Genomic DNA, 24,242 nt, shown 5'->3' with positions numbered 1-24,242 from the left:
GTCCTACACAGCATCTTAAAATTTATTTTTGTTAATGTTTATGTATGAATATCAGTTTTCATTTAATTTATTAATATTTCCTGATAGATTGGTCTAGATTTTTCAAGATATACAAGATTAATAAATAAAGAAGCATTTGCAAGAGGCGGGCCGCATGATTTTTTTTTTTTTTTTGGCAAACGCATCCAGTGGCTGATTGAATGAATCTTCTCATAAAATTTCTGATTTGCTAGCCAAAGCTTCTATATACATTAAATGTTGGGTACCGATTTGTTTCATACCATCAGCTATTCGCTCCCAATTTAATGATTCAGATAAGTAGGCTTCTAGATGACGTTAGACATAGGGATGGCAATCGGGTCGGGTCGGGCATAAATGGGTCGGATCAAAAATCATATATTTGAATCTGACCTATTTATTAAACAGGTCAGAAATTACAATGTAAATCCGACCTGTTTATTAAGCATGTAATCCAATTCGAGTTTAACCTGTTTAATAAACAGATAATCTATTTAAACCGTTTCTTCTTGACCTTTTTAAACAGCCCACCCGACCTCCTCCCCTCCCCATTCACTCCTCACCCGTCTCCTTTTTTTGGGGGGGGTAAAATCTCACCTGTCTCCTCCAAGACCTCCTTTCTCATCCTTCCAGCCCTAAAGACATCGCCTTTCTCACTTCATCCACCTCTCCCTCCGTTCGCCGCCAACAGCCGCCGCCTACATCCCGGAAGTCCCGTCTCGGAAGCCGGAAGGTTCCACGACCCCAACCGCGGCCTCAGAAGTCGGAAGTTCCCACGACCCCAACCGCGGCAAGCCCTGGGCCATCAATTCGTGCGTCTCCCTCCGCGGCCACCGCTCGCTCCTCCGACGACCCCTCGGATCTCGATGAAATCCTCCGACCCTTGGCCTCCGACGCCGGCGGCGGCGCCATCGTCGTCGTCGAGTCCCTCCTCATCGACCTCCTCGGTATCATCGAAGGCCTGGCGTCCTTGGATCTTCTGCTTCTCCTCGGCATCATCAAGTCCCCCCTCACCGATCTCTTCAGCTCGTTTGTTCGTCAAATCTGAGGGGACCAAGGTCAAATCCCACGAAAAGCTTAGATTTGAGGGGACGAGAGTGCCAGCAATCGGCAGAGGGAGGCAATGGCCGGCTTCGATCTTCGATGGAGGGGCGACGGCTTGAGGGAGACTTTCAGTGGCTCGGCAGCCAGGAGAAGAGAGGGAGAGATGGAGGAGGGAAAGAGGGAAAGAGCCTAGGGGCTCTAGGTTTGTTTTAGTTAGGTTTTGATGTGGTAATCTCATCTCCTGCTCCCAGCCGTTAGATCTTGGAATTGTTAGCCTCCATCTGTTTTATTTGGGATAAAATCAGGCCCAATGAGGCCCATATATTAAACATGTTATACGGGTTAAATGGGTTAGACATCTAAAACCTGTATCCGACTTAATTAATAAACAGGTTAAACGGGTCAACCTGTTTATGATCCGAATCTGTTTGGACTAAACCCAAACCTATTTATGGTGGATCGAACACGGGTCGGGTTGGCGGGTCGGGTTATATTTTGCCACCCCTAGTTAGACATCGAATAAACCTAGTTCGAAACTAATGAGTATGGCAGGAGAAATATTAAGGGACAGTCTCTTTCCTTTTTTTTTCCCTCTTCCTTTTTCCTTTTCTTTTTTTTCCCCTCTTCCTTTTTCCTTTTGTTTTTTGGCATGCCCTTCGAAACTAAGCCCCATTTGGGGGAGTTTTTGGAGGGCCAATAAGCACTTTCTGACCCTCCAAAAGTATTTTTAGATAAAAAAGGATATTTGGTAAAAATTTCAAAAAACTGTTTTTAGCTTTTTAAGAAAACTAAAAACAGCTTTTTGGGAGAAGCTCCATTTTGAAGCTTTTCGAAAACGCTATTTTCAACTTGTCGGGAAGCTATTTTTTTATCAAAATACCCCTATTTAAAAATCTCAAAACCCTCCATTCCACCGCCTTTCCCTCTCTCTCTCCCTCTTTATCTCCTTCTCAACGCTGCTTGTCATTTCTTTTTTTCTTTTTTTTAGTGAACCCATAGCTGCCCATGGTGGCAGCCACCACCCGTGGCCGGCGATCCCTCCGCAGATCGTCATGACGCCACCCGTGGCGCGCGACCGGCCTGTGGAGCAGTTGGGCTCGGTCGTGGGGTGGCCGGGCCTCCGCCAGCCGCAGGACCACAGCGTCCCAACCGCAGGATCGAGGCAAGTTGCAGCGAAGCCCCATGGCGGTCGACCGTGGGGTGCTCTTTTGGGCGGCGACGTGCGCTTGCGGTGGAGCTGTGGGGCGGTGATGTCCGCCGGCGGTGGTGGCAGCCGCCTCGGCTCCCTTCCGCCGAGACTGCCGCTAGCCAACCGCGACCGCTGCCAGCCATGACCCGACCCCTTCCCGCGACTGCCACGGCCCGGCCCCTTCCGATGCTGTCGGCCTTGCGGGAAGAGAAAAAAGGAGAAAAAAGGGAAGAGAGGAAGGAAGGAGAAGAAGAGAAGAAAAAAGAAAAGAAAAAAAAAAAGAAAAGCAAAGAAAAAGAAGAAAAGGAAAGAAAAAAAGGAAATAAATAAATAAATAAATGCATAAATAACGAGAAGAAGAGAAGAAAAAAGAAAAGAAAAGGAAAGAAAAGGAAGAAAAGGAAAAAAAAGAGAAAAAAAAGAAAAAAAAAAGAAGAAAAGGAAAGAAAAGGAAGAAAAGAAAAAAAAAAGAGAAGAAAAAAAAGAAAAGAAAAGAATAAATAAATAAATAAATAAATGCATAAATAAATATGTATATAAATGAACGAATAAATAAATAAATGCATAAATAAATATGTATATAAATGAACAAATAAATAAATAAATAAGATAATAAATAAATATATTTCAATGAAATAAAATAATAAATAAATAAATAAATAAAAATATTAGTAATTTTTTAACTAATTTTACCACCTAGCTAAAAAATTTGTTAAAGAAATAAATGATCATCAGAAGGGTAAAAATAAATTTACACTAATAATTATAATATTTTATATATTTATTATTGTATTATACTATAAATATAATATTATATTACATTATATCATAATATATTGATATATTATGCTAAATAATTTAATATTATATTAAAGTATTATCCTATAGTATATAATGTTATGTACTATATTATAATAATATTATATTACATTATATTAGTATTATACTATATCATATATTTATATATTAATACATATTACATTTCATTATGCTCTGTTGTATAATACTAATAATATCCTTTATGATCATTTTGTTATACAAAAATACTTTCTCAGTTTGTTTACCAAACATATGTTAAAGTACCACAGCACTTTAGAAATATAGTTACCAAACAGCAAACAACTTTTTATAAAAGTCCTACCTCCAACAGCTTTACTTTCAAAAACTCTACTGCCAACAGCTCCCCCAAACAGAATCTAAGCAATTCCATTAGCCTTAGTTACAAAATAACAAGAGCTTCAATTTATTATAGTAATTCACCAAAAAGGAAAAGTAATCCATCCATTATCTTCTGCCCCAAGCAACGAGGATCTGGATCTCCTTGGTACTTCGGATTATGTCCCTACCTCTTTGTTTAGAGAGCGAAACCATAAACAAGCAAGACAGCATAAGGATCTCAATTAAGTTCTATGAAGGTTAAGGATATAAATAAGCAGTATGGTACAGGGCAAAAAATTTAGTCAGATTACAAAAGGCTACTCCCCACAACTTCATTCTACGGAAACCTAATCAGTTTGATCTTATGACAATTAAAATAGGTTACTCTAAAATCAATAGACATCATGTTTGAACAGATTATATCTGTATATCCACTCTATCAAATGACGAACCTATCTTGTCAGCTCAAATCACAAGAGCCCTCGTCTACAGGAATGTCTCATTATGGGTATCAAATCACCAGAATATCTGACCAAGAAAACAAAAAAACCGCCTCATGATTCATCAAACGGCCAGCATCCTAGCGTTCATCTTGGGAACCGTGACAGGTAGAGATCAGGTGGGACATAGCCAGCTGTCACGATCCGCTCACTGTAGGTCCGGCCATGTAGGCTGTGTGCTGCCATGCAAGCTGCCTCTTTCCTCATGAATTCTACAAGAACAGACCCTGGTTCAAACACATCGAGATCCTGAACCTGATTATCATCATCGCCATTGCTTGCACCTGTTTTGTCAACAGCTTTGTCGACAGCAGTACTCAGAGTTGCATTTTCAATGGACATGCAGTCATAATCTCCTTTGCTTAAATTTGCTCCATCTCTAACAGTAGTTTTTGAATCGACATTCTCCATCAACATGTGCTCGCCATCTCCTCTGCTTGCCTCTTGTTTGGCAGCAGAACTATTCAAATCAGCATCTTCGGCAATCGTGGTATCCACCTCCAGTTTTGGTGATGATTTCGGAACTATGTCGTTCTCCACTCCAACACTTTCTTCTCTTTCAGCATCTACATTATCATCGAGCTCAGTTCGAGGGTCTCCTGAAGGTTCATTAAGCTGTTGAGCATCTTGAAAAACAACGACACTATCAGATGGAGAAAAGTCAGCAGATTCCTTCTCAAGATCCTTTGTGGAAGTCTCATGATTACTTTGTCTGTCTTCTGAAACATCCCTGGCATCTTGAGGCTCATTGGCATCATTTGTGGCAGGTATATTTCCATCTTCCTCGGAATCACTTCTAGGACTTGCTGCTGTAGATTCTATCTCGGTTGAGCCAGCAAGGGTTTCTGGTTCAGAAGCTTTAGGAGCAGTTTCAACAGTGCTTGTAAACCTTATTATATTCACAGATTTGACAGCTCCAAACCTGCAAGTTTAGAGCAGAAAGTAATTGTTGCCACTGTGCTTTTACAGAGCATGCAAGAGAGATTGAAATCAAGTATCTAAAACATAATGCACCTTCCACACTCTAACCGAATATCTTCCAATGTTTCCTCCAATTCAGATTCTGATAGCAGCAAAAATTCCTCTCGGTTGAACTAATTTAAATTGATGGAGATATCAGCAGTTGTCACAGTCCGAGAAAATAAAGCAAAAATATGAAATACCTAATGATAGCTATATAATAAACAAACAATGATCCATTTTGGTAGGTTGGTAGAAACCAAAATGAAATATTTATATTAGCTTGGATTATGGGGAAAATATAACATACCACATTTTTAAGCTGCAGGACCTTTGTGGAGTCAGCAAGTAATGGCTTTGCATGCATGGGAATACCATATGATGGAGCGCTTTCAGTGTTTTCCTGTGAAACCAATATGGTTATGGTTAAGATGATAATCAATCAATAAAATAAGAGATTACAATATCAGAGTGAAAGAAGATTTGGAAAATTAGAAAACCTCCACATGGGCACTGGGAAGAGCTTGAACTGCAGTTAAAATGCACCCACCAAGCTTCATTCCATTAAGTCCAGCACATGCCTTCCGAGTAACTGAAGGATCTGCATACTGCAATATCAAATGTAGCTATTAGTCAGAATTACTAGCATGCCTCGAGAAAAAGGCAGATCAACGACATCAAGGATTGGAACTGACATACCTCTAGAAAGGCACATGGTCCATTCAGCTCCTCATTAAACTTGTAGTGGTATGCTCTCAAAGACCCAAAGGCACTAACAATCTCCAAAAGCTAAAAGAATGGAAAAAACCAGTTTTTACTTTTTAGGTAGATGGGCAAAGAGTTCCACACACAAGCGTGCATTGGGAGTGCGGAGCAGGAGAGAGAGAGAGAGAGAGAGAGACTGGATAAGCAGCACGAAGGGTCTGATGGTCATTAGGATTTAGATTTTTTATAAGAATAAGATCTTCGTATTACATTAACTTACCATGTCAGACGACAGAGCCTTGGAAATTCCACCAATGAAAATCTGCAACAGCAAAAAAGCCATGTCACCTAATATCACGACAATATAAGTGAATGAGAAGCAGCAAAAAAGTCATGTAGCCCACCAGGATGAAATAGAAAATTCCAAGTTTTTGTTGCTTAGAAGGGTTTCTAAGAACTCAGGTGGTCAGATAGTAATAAAAAGTAGCCCAATGCAGAATTTAGGGGAGACACTCATATCAGTTGAGTTCCAATCAGGCAAGACACACTTAATATGCATAACAGAGTAGTTTACTCGATTTCATTAAACTAAAAGAACTCTAAAATCAGAAAAACGGGTGATGAAACATTAAGGTCAAGAAATAAGTCCTTGAAGAGTATGCTCAAATGATGAGAAAAAGGCGACCTTTAACTCGATTTCATTTCTGACCATTATGTGACGACTCCTTAGCACTTGATAAGTAACTAGAACTTCAAGAAATAACAGATTATTCCTAACAAAGTCAACATACAGATCAATATTTTGGAAACAATCTGTAGTTAGCACATGGAAATCAAATAGTCTAGAATCTAAGGAGAATACAAATTAACATGCGATGCAACATGGTAACCCACTTATTCTGAACCAAGAAAAAAAAATACAAGCAAAGAAAAAAAGTAGATATTTTTTGATAGATTAATTTTTGCTTCTATATTTCCAATATTTCTATTATACTGGTAAAAGCAAATACAGGCAATATTTTCCTTTCCCCTTCTATAGGCAGCATTCCTTGCTAGAGCACCCTCTATAACAAAACCTCTATAAAAAATCAGCTATGATAGGAATAGCCTGTTAATATGGTTTGCCACAAAACACGATACATGAGTTCATACTAAAATAATAATAATACTCACGTAATTAAATACATTGCATTTTGACAACACAACTTAGTCAAGTATCTATACTCTTCTCGTGGGTTTTAGAAATTACCAATGATTCAAATAATTCAGGAAAGTGTTGTGTCCAGAAATTCTCTATTTATATAAAGACTCCCATGCCTTACAATGTTACAAGGTAGTCCAAACGGTTTATCAATTCCTATCTCACCCTGTTATTTTCCTCCATCTGCTTTTGGAAAGAATGAGAGACGGGTGAAATGAAAGGCAAAGGAGGTGGCAATAAGTTAGAAGAAAAACAACAGAGGCATCAAAGGAGAGAAAGAAAAGGGTCACAAGTTTGGTAATTCCTTCATCCATTTTCCAACAAGCATTATCTTGGCCTACTACCACAACAATGTTCCTCCCTTACAACCCATCCCGCTCCTCCTCCCACTCAGACTGCTCAGGCATTGTTCATCACCTCCCCTCTACCTAGACTCATCAGCCATGAAATTGAAAGGGATCATGATAAAGGGACAAGGAGAGGGCAGGATGGAAGGTATGTCTAGCCATTTTGGTCCCTCGGTCTACATCCTCCCAGACAGCCAAGGACACCAATGACATCACCTCCCAACTATAGAGCATTGTAGAGCTGGATCGGAGCTGTCCACAGCCAAGACAAACAATATCTGCCACCTGTCCTTAGTTCGCGTGCTCTTCAGGTCATAGACTAAGTCATCAAAGTACTCAACGACCTCCAAGAACTCTTTAGCGCATGATGGACTGATGGCTATTGTTGAGCAATGGCCTGATCAAGATCACTGCCACCTGAGGAGAAGCAGAGGTGGATAGCATTAAGACAGCTAACTGCCTCCACAGAATGAACCAGCACCAGAGTCCAGAATGGCGTGGCATCGGAAGGACATCCAGTTGACAAAGTTGGCAGCAGCAGCACCATGGAACAGCTGGTTGAGAGCATGGTCATCCAGGCACTGACATCAGGGTGGGGGGCAGCAACCTCAACGCAGTTGAAGGCAACAGTGAGGCAAAAGGCTGAATGGTGGTCACTGAGCCATAACCTGAACACCTGCTGTTCATTCCTGGCAGTAATGGAGCCAACATCAAGAACCCCTTACACCACCTTGAACCAGAAGAAGCACTTGGAGGCAGCGACCACTAGAAGGTGGAGGGAGACAAGGACAGATATTATATTGGTGTATGGCTAGAAGGATTTTAGTGTGAGTCTAGCACAGCTTCATTTCCTCCTTTTTTTTCATCTCGAGCATCTCTCGTCCTTTCCATTTTCTCCATGTAAAAGCTAATGGAATAAAGTAGGATAAGGAGAGAAATTGGTAACTTATGACTGCCTTCAAACGCTAAAGGGCATGAAGTCTTTTTCTATAAATAGACAACTACTTGCTCTGGATGTAGCAAAACCTGCTCTGGTGTCATCACTACCTATAATTTAAACTGAAAACAAAAAGGGAAAAAGCTGAACTTTGCAGCTAGCTCATATAATATATCTGTCCCATTTTATATTTTTACTCTACATCAAATTCAATCTGGATTTCTATCTGACCTGATCAAACTGGAACATCAGCTTAAGCTTGAACAGGAACTTTTGTCAATTGACCAGTGTAAGACTTTGGCAGAGCATACCAACCTAGAGAGATTGCATTTCATCTATCTTAGTTTTGGCATATGCAAAGTAAACACTAAGATGTCAAGTAGATGATAAATGCTTAAAGTTTGCATGCATCTATTCCAGGGGACTGCATAAAGTGTGACATCTTATATATTACACCATCACATTGTTAAACACTGGACCATGGTTCAATGCTTATCGTTATTCAGACTCAATATATGGTTTTCTGCTGAACATTAACATGTTAATGAATCCCCATTTTTCTCCCCTTTAATTACAAGAGAACTGACAGCAATTTGAGAGGAAGTAATTGCCATACAAAGTGAAATCAAATAATTAGAGAAGGATGACATACACCAACCTCATTAATTTATCACATTCCTGTACATTTCTATTCAATGTAAATAAAAAATCAGCAATCACAAATGGGCAAAGGCAAAAATGACACGTTGAATCAGCCATTAAAAGACAAAATTCTAGGAAATATTAAGCACTGAGAAAAAAAAAATTAAAACTAAACGAGCCAACTACAGGCTGCATTAGAATATGCCTCGGATACCTTTTGGGGTGAATCCTTCACAACATCAGATATTGCTTTAGCCTCTTCCACTGGTTTCTCTGGGGCTCCAGTCTGCATGAAAATAGGAATTGTCTGAAAACCTGGTACAGGAGTATTGACCATAATATACCTCAGAAAGCTTCATTAGTTAAATAAAATGCATAGCAAACAAGAAGCTATCATGATGATCAAGCACAAAACAAAGGCATGCCAAAACATAGAGAGGTATGAAATCACAAACTGAAATGGATGGCATGAGAACCGTTTGTAGCCTATCCTGATGATAAAGGAAAGTACAGAAACAAGAGTTTATAAATATGTTTGTGTCAAATCTAAGAAAATCCAAACGAGCAAAATCCAGTAGTTTTTCATGAAACACAATACAATATATGGACTTATAAAAATGTAGGACCAACAAAAAGAACTGAACATTTGCTTGCTGAAATAAGTAAACTGCCCACTAATTGAAATGCCTTAACATGCAAGACAAACAATGTGACAACTGTTTATTACAAATTTCACAAAGCATTAACACATCAGAGGACAAGAAATTTTCGAAATATGGGTTTTGTCCAAGTGAAAATGATCGATTCAAGTTCAAAGTGCCATAGTTTACCACCAATTAAAGCAAGTAGACATCTAAATGAGAAAAGTAGATTTTTCTATAATTTGATAACATTAATGATGTGATGTTCCTGCTAAATTGTCACCTTACAGAGTGAAGTGAAATTACAATCAAGATATCTGCTCAATGAAGCTTCCTGTAATTTTAACTTTCCCTTGCAACTTATCCTACACAAACTTACTACCAGGACGATTGACAATTATTTTAAAGCTAAACCAAAATAATAAAGGGACCATCCTCAGAAAGTTCTTCAGAACACTCTCAATTAACAAATTTTCATAGATTATGAAGCTGATAATTACCATTGCAGGTGCTTTATTAGTTGCCAAGCCAAGTAACTGTAGTGGTTGCTGAATTCACATCATAATCACCATAATTTGCCTCAGCTAATGAATCCAGTGATATAGCACTTTATCACTCAGGAAAGCATCTAATGTAGCCACGGTACAACTAGTACCAAGTTTCTAGGAAAGATGTTAGCCATTTCAACCAAAGAAACATGTTCGGATACTGGTCTTATCCCTATAACTGGGAAATATCTAAGAAACTTGTGGGATTACTAGTGGTAAAGTGGACTAATATATGTCAAGAATAATAGGAAAACTACTTTGGCACAATTCTTACATGTTCCATAATTGTTTTCACAGCATTTGATATGTTCCCCATTTGTTACCAATTTTTGTTAACCTCATCAACTGCATTTCCACATCACATCTTCAGCATTGGGTTTGAAATCACTTCCCCACGCTTGTTTCATAACATGGTTAGTTTGTCTGAACTTTTTTGCAAACAGTAAATATTATTAATAGTCCTCTGACTAGTTAGCCTAGAACCCCAGAACTCTCTATTCAACAGCTTGTCGACTGGTAATGCAATTAGAACATTGAATCTTAGAAGTAAAATTATTTGATTTTAGGACACCGTACCTCCTCTAGCATACTTGATATGGTTTCATTGATGCAGTGACTAGAAAACAACAGATATCATTAGAAGGGGTTCACTAAGGCATAATCATCAATAAAGACATGAACCTTTAAGATGATCCTGATAGTTTGAACATCAAATTCTTTATCAGAAACAAAGAATCAGATCAACAGGGAGGATATATACTGCATGCACTTCCATTAAACAACACACACCTAATACAAGCCGCCAGAGAAGAAATGGCAAACAGGACTTCAAGTTGAAGTATTTTTTAACCATGTCAAGCTTTCTAAAATGGTCGCACTTTTTAATTTTGGTTAAGCAAAGAAATTAAAATGCCACATTCATTACTGCACCGTCAAGTTTCATTAGTGCTCAAATAAAACCTTTTGCATGGCAATGAGGGAACTATTCTAAGAAAGGGCATTAAAAAAATCATTCTACATAACCTCAACCTTCTATTTGTGAGCTTACAAACAACAAAGTTAAATTTCATTTACATCTACTCATTAGTAAGCACTACTGATACTGCACAGTATTACAGTGGCATGTGCAGATCAAGATGGGATCAAATAGAAGGATGCAGAACAACAATTAATGTAAAGCTAGTTTAAGCAAAGATATAGTATGATACCCACACATGGTCACCAAGTAAGAAAACAATCTTGCATAGGAGAAGAGAAATGTTTGAAAAACTTTCAAAATTAGCTGATGTATTTTGATTTAATCTTAACATATACTTCAGTTCAGGAAAGAGACAAATAAAAAACTCAGTAACTTCTTGTTTTAAGCCAATTTGTATTGGTATTTTAGTTAAATTAGTTAAAAATATTTAATTTAAACAACTCTCATTCGCTTTGATAAAAAGTTATTATAAAATCTAAAGCAGACATAGGCAATGTTGGATTGAAACAGTTCTTGAAAATCCTTAATTTAAATCAGATTTCAGTCAAGATCATCATGGTGCATACTTAAAGTCACAGGATTGTATCTGATAAGTTCTTACATGGTAGAAAGGCTTTATAGGACAATCTTGACAGAATACAACTAGAATATCAATTCATAATGCACCATTATACACAAACCATTTTCGTCATACTGATGGAATACAAACCCCATATGCATAGTACCAGTCATACAAAGCCTTGCTAAGCACCAGTGAACTATGCAAGCTCACATGAGTTGATACCGTATTAGATTGTCACTATTGACCCAACTATAAGAAGACCAAACAAAATCAAACAATCCAAACTCAATTATTTGAGTTTGATTCATCTGGGATGACCCTCTGTGTCCCCTCATTTTTTCTGATCTTTATTCTAAAAAAATGTTAAAAGCAGTTGTTTAATAATCAATATCACATAAAAACAGAAAACAGGCATAAGCAAAGCTTTTCTAACAAATCATCAATCTGCACTTATATTAAGCAGGACTCAAGAAACTTAGAGTTGAATTTGTTTATCCTATTTTTTACTCGTGTTTGGTTGTCTTAAAGTTCATCCAATATAAACCCAGAAAGAAGGGTTTGAATTTTGAATAGCATACTTTTAAGCACGGAACAATTTGTGAAAAATTAAGAATAATTTTAAAATATTTGGAAGGTGGTATTGATCTGCTTATCCCTTATATACAAGACAAGTTCCTTTCTAAGTACTTATGGTGCTCTAGCAATATGAGAAAAATAGTTTTAGGAGCATAATGTTAGTACTTCAGTGAAGTGGTTAAGTGCATCATATACAATTTTATTTATGATTTATATTGTTCACACACATATAAAATATATCTCTATATACTTGTCTATTTCATATTACATATTAAGCATTATTTGTTGTCAATGATTATAAATATTAGTTTCTATTAATAAATTTTATTTTGGTTCCTATTGTTCACAGAACAAAAAGAATCTCAAACATTTTACGCATTACTCCCCAAAATGCCTAAGTGTTGTCATTTGTGTATGGGCACAGAAAAAAGAGGACTCTATAAGATAAACCAGAGTTTATTAGTATGCCTATCCATGTACCATGTAGCAAGATCTCAACTGATAGATAAGGTCACTAAACAAAGCTGCATGAGCAGCAATCAGGAATAGAATGACACTTAAACGTTCAAGTAGCAGAGAACCTAAAGATGGAGTGCCACATATGCTAGAGACTTTGATAAGCCATGGAACCGAGAAAGAAGTAAGATGCTTGCAATCTTTGAAGCACCAACAAAGAGGAATATTATCCACGATAACAAATATATATTATATGTGTCTTAATATATATGTGTGTGTGTGTGGGTGGGTATGTATATACATGCACACATACACAAAGATGCATAAATATATACACATTTATTTCATATTAATTTGAATAACATCAAGAGAAATTGCTTTCAAGTGAATCAAATCTATTTAAGTATCATGCTTTTAACATTGTTGAGGCATTCGAGCACATCACCTTTCCTCTCATTGCACAATATCCTATTATAATAATATATAAATCGAGAAACATGATAAGCATATACCCTTGTGTTGGTCACGATCCCTAAGACACCCTATGTTAATGACTACAATGAGCAGGTTGGAGAATTTCTATCTATTAGCAGTTCTCTAATTAAATTTGCAATAATATTATTGATGGAAAATAAATTTAACCTTCAGAAAATCATTTTCACCCCAAACAGCAATCTTCTGATTTGCTGATTTTAAATTTGATACACTAGTATCACACCTTCATGAAATAACCCCAGTGTACAGCAGACAGAATCTATAATCTTTGAATTTTTCCCATCATACTTGCACTATGTCTGTTGAATTCCTCAATCAGAATACTACTATTTAACATGTCTCAAGACTTCAAGTGACTGTTTGATGTTGCAGTTTTCATTTACTACCAATGTGTACATGAAGATTATCAGATATAGAAAACAAACATTATTATGGAAGATTGTGGATTGATTTGGTGAATGGGACCAAATTATAGCATATTATACCAGCATGAAACATAAATGAAAACTATAATCATCATAAATAAAAGCTCCTACCAAATTTAGCCATCTGAAATGAATATCAATAGAAATCCACAAACTAAAAGATTCACCAATTTCCGCCACATGGCATTTCTAATTATGATAAGTTTGGCAATGATCGCATCAAAAATGATCCAATTTTTCCAATCCAATCTCCATTATGCTCAAGTTTGACATCTTCTAAAGTCATTGCATGCAGGTAACCATCATTGCCTCCTGTCACTGTACCAGGCATCTAGCCATTTGCCATGTCAGGAGTTCAAAAGTGCTCTGGTATCATAAAAAAATCTTAGCACTCGATCAGAGTGCAACATTTTGTGAAAAACTTGACATAAGCAGAAAACTTGCAGACATGCTCAGGCACACAGTGCATATGCTTGGCTATAAAACAACCAGACATATGCAAGCAACAAGCATCACCTCATGTTATTAAGTGTACCTGGCACTTGGCCATCTAGGAGTTTCGGAGGCACTAGAGTAGCATACGAGGTATAGGACAAAAACAGCAAGCATAGAGATGGCAGTGTGTTTGTTTAGTAGGACTCAACAATGAGCATAGTATTTTGTTAAGGAATCTCCAAAGTTCACAGAAGACAAAGTTTTAGACCAAAACAAATGAGAGAAAATAAACTCATTGAGAAAGTTATCCAGAGAGAAAGTATGGGAATACAAAGATTTAAAGCACATCTAGAGACTACTTTAACAATGGATTATGGCAAGCAATTCCATAGCCAAATAGATAATAGGCCATCCACCACCTTTTTTTAACATCATCAACAAGAATTAGTAGTCAAGGAATTTAGATATCTAGGTGACAAAAAGTGAACTAAATCACAAGATATAAATTACCTGTATCAAGCCCAAACAACAAATGTTCAGATATGTTCGGCTGGCAAAAATCATTCAAAACTATTTCTTAAAGAAAAGAAGAATCATTAAATGAATCTATAGAAGGTTAATCTCAGATAGAGCTGAAAGAAACATGAAATGATGGTTGGGTTACTTAAAACTGGCTCCTATATCACATGCAATTAATTATATTCCAGATAAAGGCAAGTGGCCTCAAATCTTAGCCAAAGTAATGTGTCAGGTCAATTTTGTACTTTCACAGAAAACTAGGAAATGATAATAGGCAAATGAAAATTTGTTCACTTTTCTGAATTGAATACTCCTCTATCTAACACCTAATACTGAAAAATATTATTGTTTTGAAGCAGATAAAATATTAACCAGGAGAGAATAGACTGAACAGAAGAATCTCAACCACAAAAGCTAGAAAAAAGGTGGTAGCATGGGTAGATAATAGAGCACAAAAAGGAATTTTCCATAGCTCCATTTCAATTTGATACTTTAAAACACCTTTGCATACAAGACATGCAGTAAGGATAAAAAACACATTGTTGCTGGCTTTTATTACAGTTACACCCTTAGACCAGATTTTTTTGCATTAATGACAGCAATGTCATCACCATCTGCAACCTAAATGTCTCTATCCACAATTACGGATGAAGAATAGATAAGCTGAATGCTTTTTCTTTCAGAAGTCAAAGACAAATAAAAGCCTTAGTAGTTAACTTTGTTGATTGGACCCTGTGATATTAAACCCTCAAGTGGTGCAAAAGTGCCAGCCAGCATTCTAAGAGCTCATCTAATATAACTTTGTAAAGTTTGCTATCAAATTAAAGCAAACGCCATGGAATGAGTCACCAGAAAGGACTCTACCAAGTCAAAATGAGCCACCAGAAACTAGTTTTGAAAATAAGCAGCAATCATCAACATTGCACTACACCTGGAAGTCTGCTTTATATAGTCCTCGCTTTGTCGCGATCCTGAATGTGAATTATGACACACCCAATAAAAATACCCTATTTAAAAGAGATTCCAACATGATTGTCAGATAAGATTTCACCTATAAATACAAAGATATCATGTCTTGCACAAACCAAAAACTACTGAAATTGAAAAAAATAGCTGTGAAAGCTTAGAAAACAATCTTTAGTAACCTTTCGAGTGCAAGGAGTTGTAAGTTGCAGTAGAATAAGCAATCATTTTCAAAAACAATAAACTATGGCATGAGACATGTATTTTTTGAGAAGTTTGTAAGGCAATCTTTAATGATTTTTCAAGATGCAAGGAGTTGTAAGATAATAGATGAAGCACATTATCTTGAGAACACCAAGCTATAGCATGAGACATGCTTTCAAATTTCACTCTTGATTATGAAAATGTCAAATAGTCAATAGAAAACATCACAACAAAATTAAGATAAAAAATTCTAAATGTTAAGAAACAATAGTAAATAAAAATAAAGCAGTTTCTCCACTTTGGGTGCATAAGTCATTTGCACACTTTTTCAAGTTATGTAGAGTAGATACTGAATAAGTTAATGGTTTAATAATAAATCAATGTGACAGGATAGACATTCTGCAATTCTGTTCAAGTGTAGATGAGCAGCGGAAAAGGAATACAGAAAATTAACTTTTTAAACATTACAACTATTGTAGTGGCAACAGAGGCAGATACAGAAGTGCCTCAAGAAAAGAATAGCTAAAAGAAGGTGACAGCAGCAGAACTGAACACATGCATAAGTAGCATAAAGAAAAAACATGATATACATGCATCACATTGTCAAGTGATTAGGTCAGAAAGAAGCTACAAAGCATTGCGAACTCAATTAAGCTGCAAAATAAAATGACAGTTGTAGGAACATTTTTCTAGTTCTAGTCCTCACAGTACAGATGAATATGAATCAAATGAATCAGCAAAGAATGCATAACTACCAACTGAGAAGATCATGACCTTAGATAAGGATTTTTTTTTATATAAACAGCGATTATTTCCTACTGGACTAAATGGGTCCCATATATCATGAAAATGAAGAGACAGTTCATGAGGTACTGAGAAACGAGAACCAGCTCACATAGAGCAAATGAAATGAGATAGAAGAAGATAAAACAAACTCAAAGAATTAATAAAGAGGGTGGCTCAATGCACAAGGCTCCCACCAGTGAGGGGTCTAGGGAGGATCAAATATATACACCTTACCCCACCACGCGGAAAGGCTATTTCTGTGTTCTGAACCCATAACACCCAGGTTACAAATGGAGAAACTTTACCATTGCACCAAGGCTCACCCTTGAGTTCACCCTCTAAACTCAAAGAATTCACTCCCAAAATTTAAATGAGAACTAGTTACATTGCATATGATCGTTCATATACATAAAACATCCCAACTAGACATAATTGAATTTATTTAAACTCTGCAACAGGCAACAATTAAGGAAGCCAACAATTTTTTTTGAAAGACGTGAAGTACTTTTTTGAGAAATGATGGTCAAATACAATCTTGTATAAAGGACTAGGTAGAAATCATCAAGAGTCTGGAATTTTGGAGGATGAGATTTACAGAGTGCCAGTATGGAGGTTTCTTAAAAACTAGAACTGTTGGCGTTAACAATGTGAGAAGATGACAGAAATTATAAAAACTGAAAAAAAATTACGTATAATTCTTGCAAAGTGTTAAAGAAAAAAATGTACAAGTAAGAAGAATCTCTTGCATGAACAGCCAGGATAATTGTTCATGTAAAGTACATGTTTTTCTTGAAAATTGATAATATAATTACTTAACATCATATATGGCAGATGACCTAATGAATAAAAGAGGTCAGGCATATGTGGTGCACTGTCAAGTTGCTAATTTTATGTTGGACATAGAATCAGGGTCAGCCATACTAAAGGACTGTTATATATATGAGACATAACGCTGCCCTTATGCTAGAGCATATAATAACTCCCATGCCTATCTAGGGATGCTAATCTTACATCTTCACATAAGACGATCCATTGATCCTCCCTTTCTCATGATATAACCGCAATTCACTTTTATATTCCTTATAGGCTTTTAGAGCCATCCAACATAGTTTGGAAAGGCTGGATGGTTATGGTTATGCCTTATAGGCTTTTAGAACACAAGATTGCTTCTCTGTGAAGAACAGTCTTAAATAGTCTGTCAGTGACAAACTATTTCTCGAAGTACATGAATTTTCAGCCATCAGAAATTTTCCAAAAAAAATCTTATTAATTAGCACCTCACAAGATATGTAAAAGGGATGCATAGCAATAACAACAACAACAACATACCTCAACTTCAAGCTTGTAAACCATGCAAAGTTGACAAATTACTCAACATCACATAGTATCTATGACAAGAAGTTTTGCCCATTCCTGACACTTTTTTTTTTCGATTCACTAGTTGTAACCTGACATCATCCATAGTTGTCAAAGCACAAGTAACTACTTATATCCGCAAAATGAAATTCTGGAATGTCTTTTTATCCGAAGAAGCAGTAGATCCAATAAAATCAATATGGGTAGACATGAAGTTTCAACTCCTCATGCTAAAAACGAGGTTATGAAAAATGAAAGGACAAAAAGAAAAGAAAATGGGCATGGAAACTGGAGCACACCAAAAAAAAAAAAAGCCTCCAAATCAGTGTTTAAATCTTCAAGCCAAGAAAAAGGAACACGGTTCCTTGGGGGAAAAGAAAACAAAAGTCAGCCAAAACAAACTCATGCACAATCAGCACATACACCAGAAAAATATATTGATACTCTCAGCAATTAACATAATAAACATGTATCATAATTAAAACTCCTTACTGATATTAGTATAGAGAATGATAGGTTTAAAACAGGAAATAAAAAGGATGAGCACAATTAGAATTCTTACTGCTGCCTCAACAAAATCTCTAGGGCGCCTGATTTTGAGAACAGATCCAAACAGAGATCTGCCATCAAAAGAAAGAGCTGCAGTAGCATCCTCTGGTGTGAGAAATTCAACAAGAGCCTGGCACTTCTCTTTGTTTATCTGCAGTAGAATAACATGAGGATGATGACTAGACCAATAACACAACTTCCTCGCATAATGAATTCTAAAGGTAAACATAAGATCACTTGTTTACATGAGCTAAAGTATGCACTTACTAGACAGCTAATGCATGGATTAGCTCCTTGGATACGATTAACACCATATGAGAGTAAGAAATCATTAAGGCAATCAATCACAGTTTTCTCAGAGGCTAATGGTGGCAAATTTTCTATATAAAGTCTTCTTATGGGACGGGTTGCCTGTGTTAGCTGAACAGAGTCGACAGAAGCACTCATCACTACTGATGTGGTCTCTTTTGAAGGAGTAGGCCGGGATTTTGCTGTGGCAGGTGTGATAGATGACTGGAAATTGGCAAGTGTGGATCCCAAACCAGCATGGTTTGCTCCTGGAGGAGGCTGATCCCATGTGGCAGTTTTCTTTTCTGGGGAGCGAATAGGTGGAGAGGGAGTCCTAATTGCTGCCTCAGTTCTTCTCTTCCTTGGTGAGTAGCCACCAAGCCCACTCCCATATTTGCGGTGATGGCCACTAGCATATCCACCATTTCCAGAAGCTCTATGCTTATCACCATCAGAGTACTTCCCTCTTGACTTATCTTTAAGTGAAGGGAATGGCGACTCTTCATAATCCCGTCCATGGAATGAACGTTTATTTGCCCTAGGTGAATGTGACACAGACCTCCTATCTCGCTCTCGATCAAACTCCCGGCTCCTAGACCTTCTCCTTTTTGACCTCAGCTCTTCAAAATAAGCTTTTGAATGCTCTTTCTTCCGGTCATTTCTTTCTGAATACTCATCTCGTGATTTTCCAGAATCATGTTTCTTCGAATTTGAGCCATCAATCTCTGATCTACTTTTTTCATCATTATGACCATGGTACTTTCTTTTTGCCTCCCCTTTAGGCCTTCTGTCTCTCTCCTTGCCTTTATCTTTTTCCACTATATCTTTGGGTCGTTTCTTTTCGAATTCTTTCTCAGAATCAGCTTCCAACCAGTCACCAGTTCTGCTCCTATGGTGGCTCTGCCTTTCAGTTTTGCTTTCTCTATCGCCACTCCTCTTACTATAGCTGGACTTCGCCTTAATGTTAGCTTCATGATCAAGCTTTCCCTTCTCTTTACCTTCTGCTCGGTACCCGTCCCTTTTAGAAACCACTTCTTCCATCTTCCTGGAGCTCCCTTTGAACTGATCTCCCTCCCTTTTTATGACTACGTCTTCCGTCCTTCTAGAGCCCCCTCTCACTGTGTCTTTCAGAACCCTTGGGCTCTTGTAGGCCTCATCAGGTTCTGCACGATCTGAGGCACCTTTGGCATCATGTTTCACATACGGCTCCCTCAATCCACTGGCTCCTTCTGCGCCTGCTGCAAGTTTCTTTTTTCGTCTCAACATAATCTCCTCAAAGCTGAGAGGTCTTGTACGTGCTGCACTGCCTTCATTAGAGTTCCTCCTATGAGCCTCTTTGCTCCTTTCTGTTCTCTTCATTTTGTTCCAGAATAGACGTCATACACCAGTAGTCAATTCACAGTAGCTTTTACCAAAAGAATCCCAATTTACAGCCCGCGCGAGTCATCTGCACATGCTCTTATGTTTCTTGACGCACCGCGCACCAAGAAAAATTACTGCAAAAAGAGACATCAAGTACTTAAATCTGATTAGAGACAGCAAGTTCTTCAAAGAAACCTGTACAGCTGAATGGTGAGTTATCTAGGGGCACGTGGGACCATGCTAATTCTTAGTGAGTCCAACTTTGAAATAACAATTAGAACATTAGACATAAGAGGAAAACTATGCAACATGGTTAGCCATAGGGATAAGAAGAAATATATAAGGCATTTAACTTGATAATGCACCGGGCTTAGAATACATCTGCGCTAAATCAAATGGTGATTTGCATAAAGTGTTATTACTCTACATATAAAAGTAGATCAAGATCCTAATTTGATCATTTGGGCATATAGTAGGGAGGCGCTGCATCATTAACTAGCCCTAGATGATTGAAATCGGAACCAGACAACAGCAAGGAAAGGTTTTCTATAGGACGGGGCTGAACTTAGGCCATAAGCTCTCAAGTCTAAAGAATATCGAGGAAAGAGAGTGGAGATATTGATGACTAATATTTAGGATTGCCCCTTCCTTGATTTCTGGAAAAATAGATACTCATACCGATTTCGGCACCGGAGGGTCAACTGTCGCGGATTCGGACTGAATGTAGAATAGAAGAGCTAAAAGGGAGCATATATATATATCAATAGAAACCGACACGGATGTACTGATTTAATTTAGATTCACCTATCCGGAACTAAGCAACACCAAAATCCGGAAAAAAACTATATATGATTATAGGCATGGAAACAAAACCTACTTGAGATCCCATCTCGAAAGAGGTGCGAGTCCTCTGTTTAGGGTTTTGCGTCTACGAGAAGAAGGAAGAACCTGGAAGAGAAGGGTAGTTACCTTAGGACGTGGCGTGGGAGCGGAATCGCCTCTTCTCTCCCGAGAGGCCCAAGAGGCGGAGCGGTGCGAGAGAGAGATCGTCCCCAGGGTGCGAGGCGATTGGGGTAGAAGCGTGTAGGAATACCTGTGGCTCGGGCGAGGATGGACGTCCAGGATCGATCGTGGGACGGCCTTGGTGATCGATCCCTAATTGCTTCTCCTTGGGTGGATAATTATCGGGGCCGCCCGTCAAAACCCAGCCTCTCTCTCTCTCGGTGCTTAAAAAAAATAATAATAAGGAAGTCGGTCACTGTCAAAAAAAAAAACAAAACAAAAAAACAACTTCTGATGCTAACTGCTAAGTGCAAGAAAAAAATAAATATAAATCATTCATTGTACCACCAAAATAGTAGTATAGTAGAAACGGAGCTTTGATGCTACCAGAATGGCTCAAGTTCGAAATTATACGGGCGTCGATTAAATATGAAGATCGGATGTCTCCGTCATCTGCTTGGTTACTTAGGTGGTGCTGGTGCCTGTATTGAATATTCTTCAGCGGGAAAGAGGCTGGTGAAAGTTACTTTGCAGGTGAGGTTTTTTTACTCCCCTTTTTTTTTTTTCTTTTGCAAGAAAAAAAAAGGGCATCCATTGTCCTCGTTAGCAACGTCAGCAATAAGCCGAGCCCATCATATATTTATGCAGTCTTTGGTTACCGTCCTCGTTAGACCTTGTGTGACATCTCACTGTATTTTCTTTTCTAATGTTATGAAAATACTTTTAGTTATAAAGATTGATTAATGAATGTAATTAAATTGGATTGTGAGTTTAAAGATAGAGAATGAAATGTGATTATGGAAACTAACAAATATTAATTTTTCATAAATCCCGTGATCTATTTGTTTGGTGTTCGCTAAAGTGGAGCCAACTTGGATGACACTGAAAATGATATACGCAAAATCAAATAATGTATGTTGAATTTAAGGCATGAAAAAATGCATCATTTTTTTATTCTAACTTGAATAGGTAGTTGTATTGAAAAGTTTAGATTGATAAAATCTTTGACATGCTAATGTCCGGCATCATTTTTATTTTTTATATTTTTGAAATCAAAAATAATTTTTTTATTTCTATTTTTTAAGTTTTAAATATAAATATGCTTGGTTTAATCAATTATTTTTTAAAATATAAACAAAGCGGTGGTGGCGAAAATATCATTAGTAATGATTGAGGTAATAGAACTAATAGAGTGGCAGCAGTATGGTGAAGGTGGTGATAATAGTTGCGACTGTGCGGAGGCAATGGCAGTGGTGATGAGATACTTACGATGCGACTAAAGACAATAACAATGATGTTATTTGTATGGTGGATGCGATGGGGTTGATTGGTGGCAATAATGATGAAGGGAGGCCTGCATTGTAGTGAAGGCAATGAAAATAACAACTCTAGTTTGGCGACGATTATGAAGATATGGTTGCGACAGCAGTGAGATGGCAAAGACAACAGGGTTGGAAATAGTGTTGTCGGTCGCAGTAAAAAATATGATTTTTTTATTTTTTAAATTATTGAAAGTATGAATTTTTTTATTTTTAAAAATAACAAAAATACTTTCTCAAAGAATAAAAAATAAAATAAAGATTTATTGGAATTGAAATGCCGTTTTGACCAAAAAATAAAAAATAAAACACAACAATATCACGCATGTTTTTGTTTTAGTTTATGTGATTTTGTTTTAAAAATAAAAAAAATAGAGGTGATGCCAGACATGCCCTCACCGTTTAATTTGGTTTAGGTCGTATGCTGCATTTGGACGATGAATGTTAGAAAAAGAAAAAAAAAACGAAATAGAGGTTGTTTGGCACATTGCAAGATTGCACAGGATGTCTAGTTGCAGGGCGAGCTATTATAAACCCGCAGCTGGACCTCGAGCTACAAATCAAGCTGCAAATCTGCAATGCCCTTGTAGTTCCTATCTTTCACCATCCTACCTTCTCTCTTGCCTCCTATCTTAGTCCCCTCCTTGGCTGCCACTCCTCCTAGCAGTTTTCACCATCCCAATGGGATACAAGGGAAAGGTTTAAGAAGTTGCCTTGCTCCAAATACAGCAATGGATTCAAGTAAATCAACCATATGCAATTTGAGTTCCATCCAAACTTCAACTATAAATGAGAGGGAAAGTATGGTTGATGCTAAATGTGGATGAGATTCATGCATGCACATAAATATTTAGCAATTTTCTTCTTCAATTCTCCTGATACAGAGCACTTCAATGTATTATAGCTTTCTCTTGCAAAATGTAAAAAGAAAACAAAATGAAAAATATCAAAACCTGGAATGTAGCCTGACTAGAATTTCTAAAAGAGATATGAAAAATATACCAAGTGTTTAATGGTCGCAGCAATAAGGGCAAGTGATGGCTAATAGATGTGGTGGTATTATAAAGGACAAGATGCATAGGGCTTGTTTTGATTATTCTTTTTATAGGCTTGATAAACAAGCATCGCTAAAGAATAGGGATGGAAGTGGCTTGGAGGGATCAGGAATGGAGATAACCCAGATCTAACTCATATTTGAATCAGGTAAAAAAAAAAAAAAACCAAACCTAAAATAGTAACCTCCGGGCTTGATTAGATGAGAAGCGATATTAATTTTATTAATCCATTAGATTTTGGGCCAAATTAAATCAAAAGTAATCCAAGCACAAACTATTATAAATATATGTAAGTTTGTTACTTAAATATATTATAAACATATCATGCAATAAAACAGTAGTAAACAACATGTAAATATTATAAAGACTAAAATTTGATCGATAACCATACAAAATTATAATATACAATATATATTCTCGACAAATTATATCGTGAAATAAAGACTAATTTCATATACATAATAATATACCTACTTGGGATCAATTCGAGTCAATTTGCATTCCGATTGAGAATTTAAGACTCCAAACCTAATCTATATATGAAATGGGTCATGTTTCTGAATTCGAGCCTAATCTAATTAACTCCTATTCGATTGTACTAGATCAAGGTTAGATTGATTCTAGATGAAAATCAAGTTAATCCAATCTACTTGCAACCTTATAAAAATATTATGTATTTTTGTGACAAGTTTTGTCTAATTACATTAAACCATGTAAACATTCTTGCATGTTGAGAATACATGTATATTTATGCTTCTGCATCCGGAAAGAAAAATAATTCTTGCTTGTAAAAATTGACCATCTAATTCCTAGAGATTGAACTACACTTGAATTACTATTATCAATGACACTTTGTCTCCATGAACTCAAATTCCCAAGGTGTACTATATTTATCATTTTCTCTAGCAAGAAACGTGCGCATAATTTAATTTGCTCATCGAAGTGATACTCAACTGACGCTTTACTGTATAATCCAAAAGTCGAAGGTGCATTTACAAACAGGAATCATATCCATCCATGC

The 24,242-nt window shown here is 37.1% G+C and overlaps 1 protein-coding gene across 1 annotated transcript; it reads right to left on the bottom strand.

Annotated features, from left to right (window-relative positions):
• Positions 1–3,647: 3,647 nt before the first annotated feature.
• LOC103716253 (RNA-binding (RRM/RBD/RNP motifs) family protein) lies at positions 3,648–21,051 on the bottom strand. Its single transcript, XM_088719148.2, has 10 exons — positions 20,815–21,051; positions 18,463–19,979; positions 18,209–18,346; positions 8,916–8,987; positions 5,855–5,896; positions 5,569–5,658; positions 5,370–5,477; positions 5,180–5,272; positions 4,924–5,003; positions 3,648–4,831 (listed from the first exon to the last, which is right to left on the bottom strand). The coding sequence occupies exons 2-10, from the start codon at positions 19,840–19,842 to the stop codon at positions 3,997–3,999; spliced, it is 2,838 nt and encodes a 945-aa protein (XP_088575274.2). The 5' UTR covers positions 19,843–19,979; positions 20,815–21,051; the 3' UTR covers positions 3,648–3,996.
• Positions 21,052–24,242: the final 3,191 nt, after the last annotated feature.

Source organism: Phoenix dactylifera, chromosome 3 (assembly GCF_051530095.1).
Source record: "Phoenix dactylifera cultivar Ajwa chromosome 3, Ajwa_hap1_PhDact_Kaust_v1.1, whole genome shotgun sequence".
Classification (NCBI taxonomy): domain Eukaryota; kingdom Viridiplantae; phylum Streptophyta; class Magnoliopsida; order Arecales; family Arecaceae; genus Phoenix; species Phoenix dactylifera.
The sequence above is the reverse complement of the archived record's forward strand: the minus strand, read 5'-3'. Positions and strand labels throughout refer to the sequence as shown.

Coding starts and splice junctions, on each gene's coding strand:
- LOC103716253 (XM_088719148.2), bottom strand. CDS start 19,842: ATGAAGAGAACAGAAAGGAGCAAAGAGGCTCATAGGAGGAACTCTAAT. Junction 5,659..5,854: donor AGGCTCTGTCGTCTGACATG/GTAAGTTAATGT, acceptor CCATTCTTTTAG/CTTTTGGAGATTGTTAGTGC. Junction 5,273..5,369: donor TTCCCAGTGCCCATGTGGAG/GTTTTCTAATTT, acceptor TTGGTTTCACAG/GAAAACACTGAAAGCGCTCC.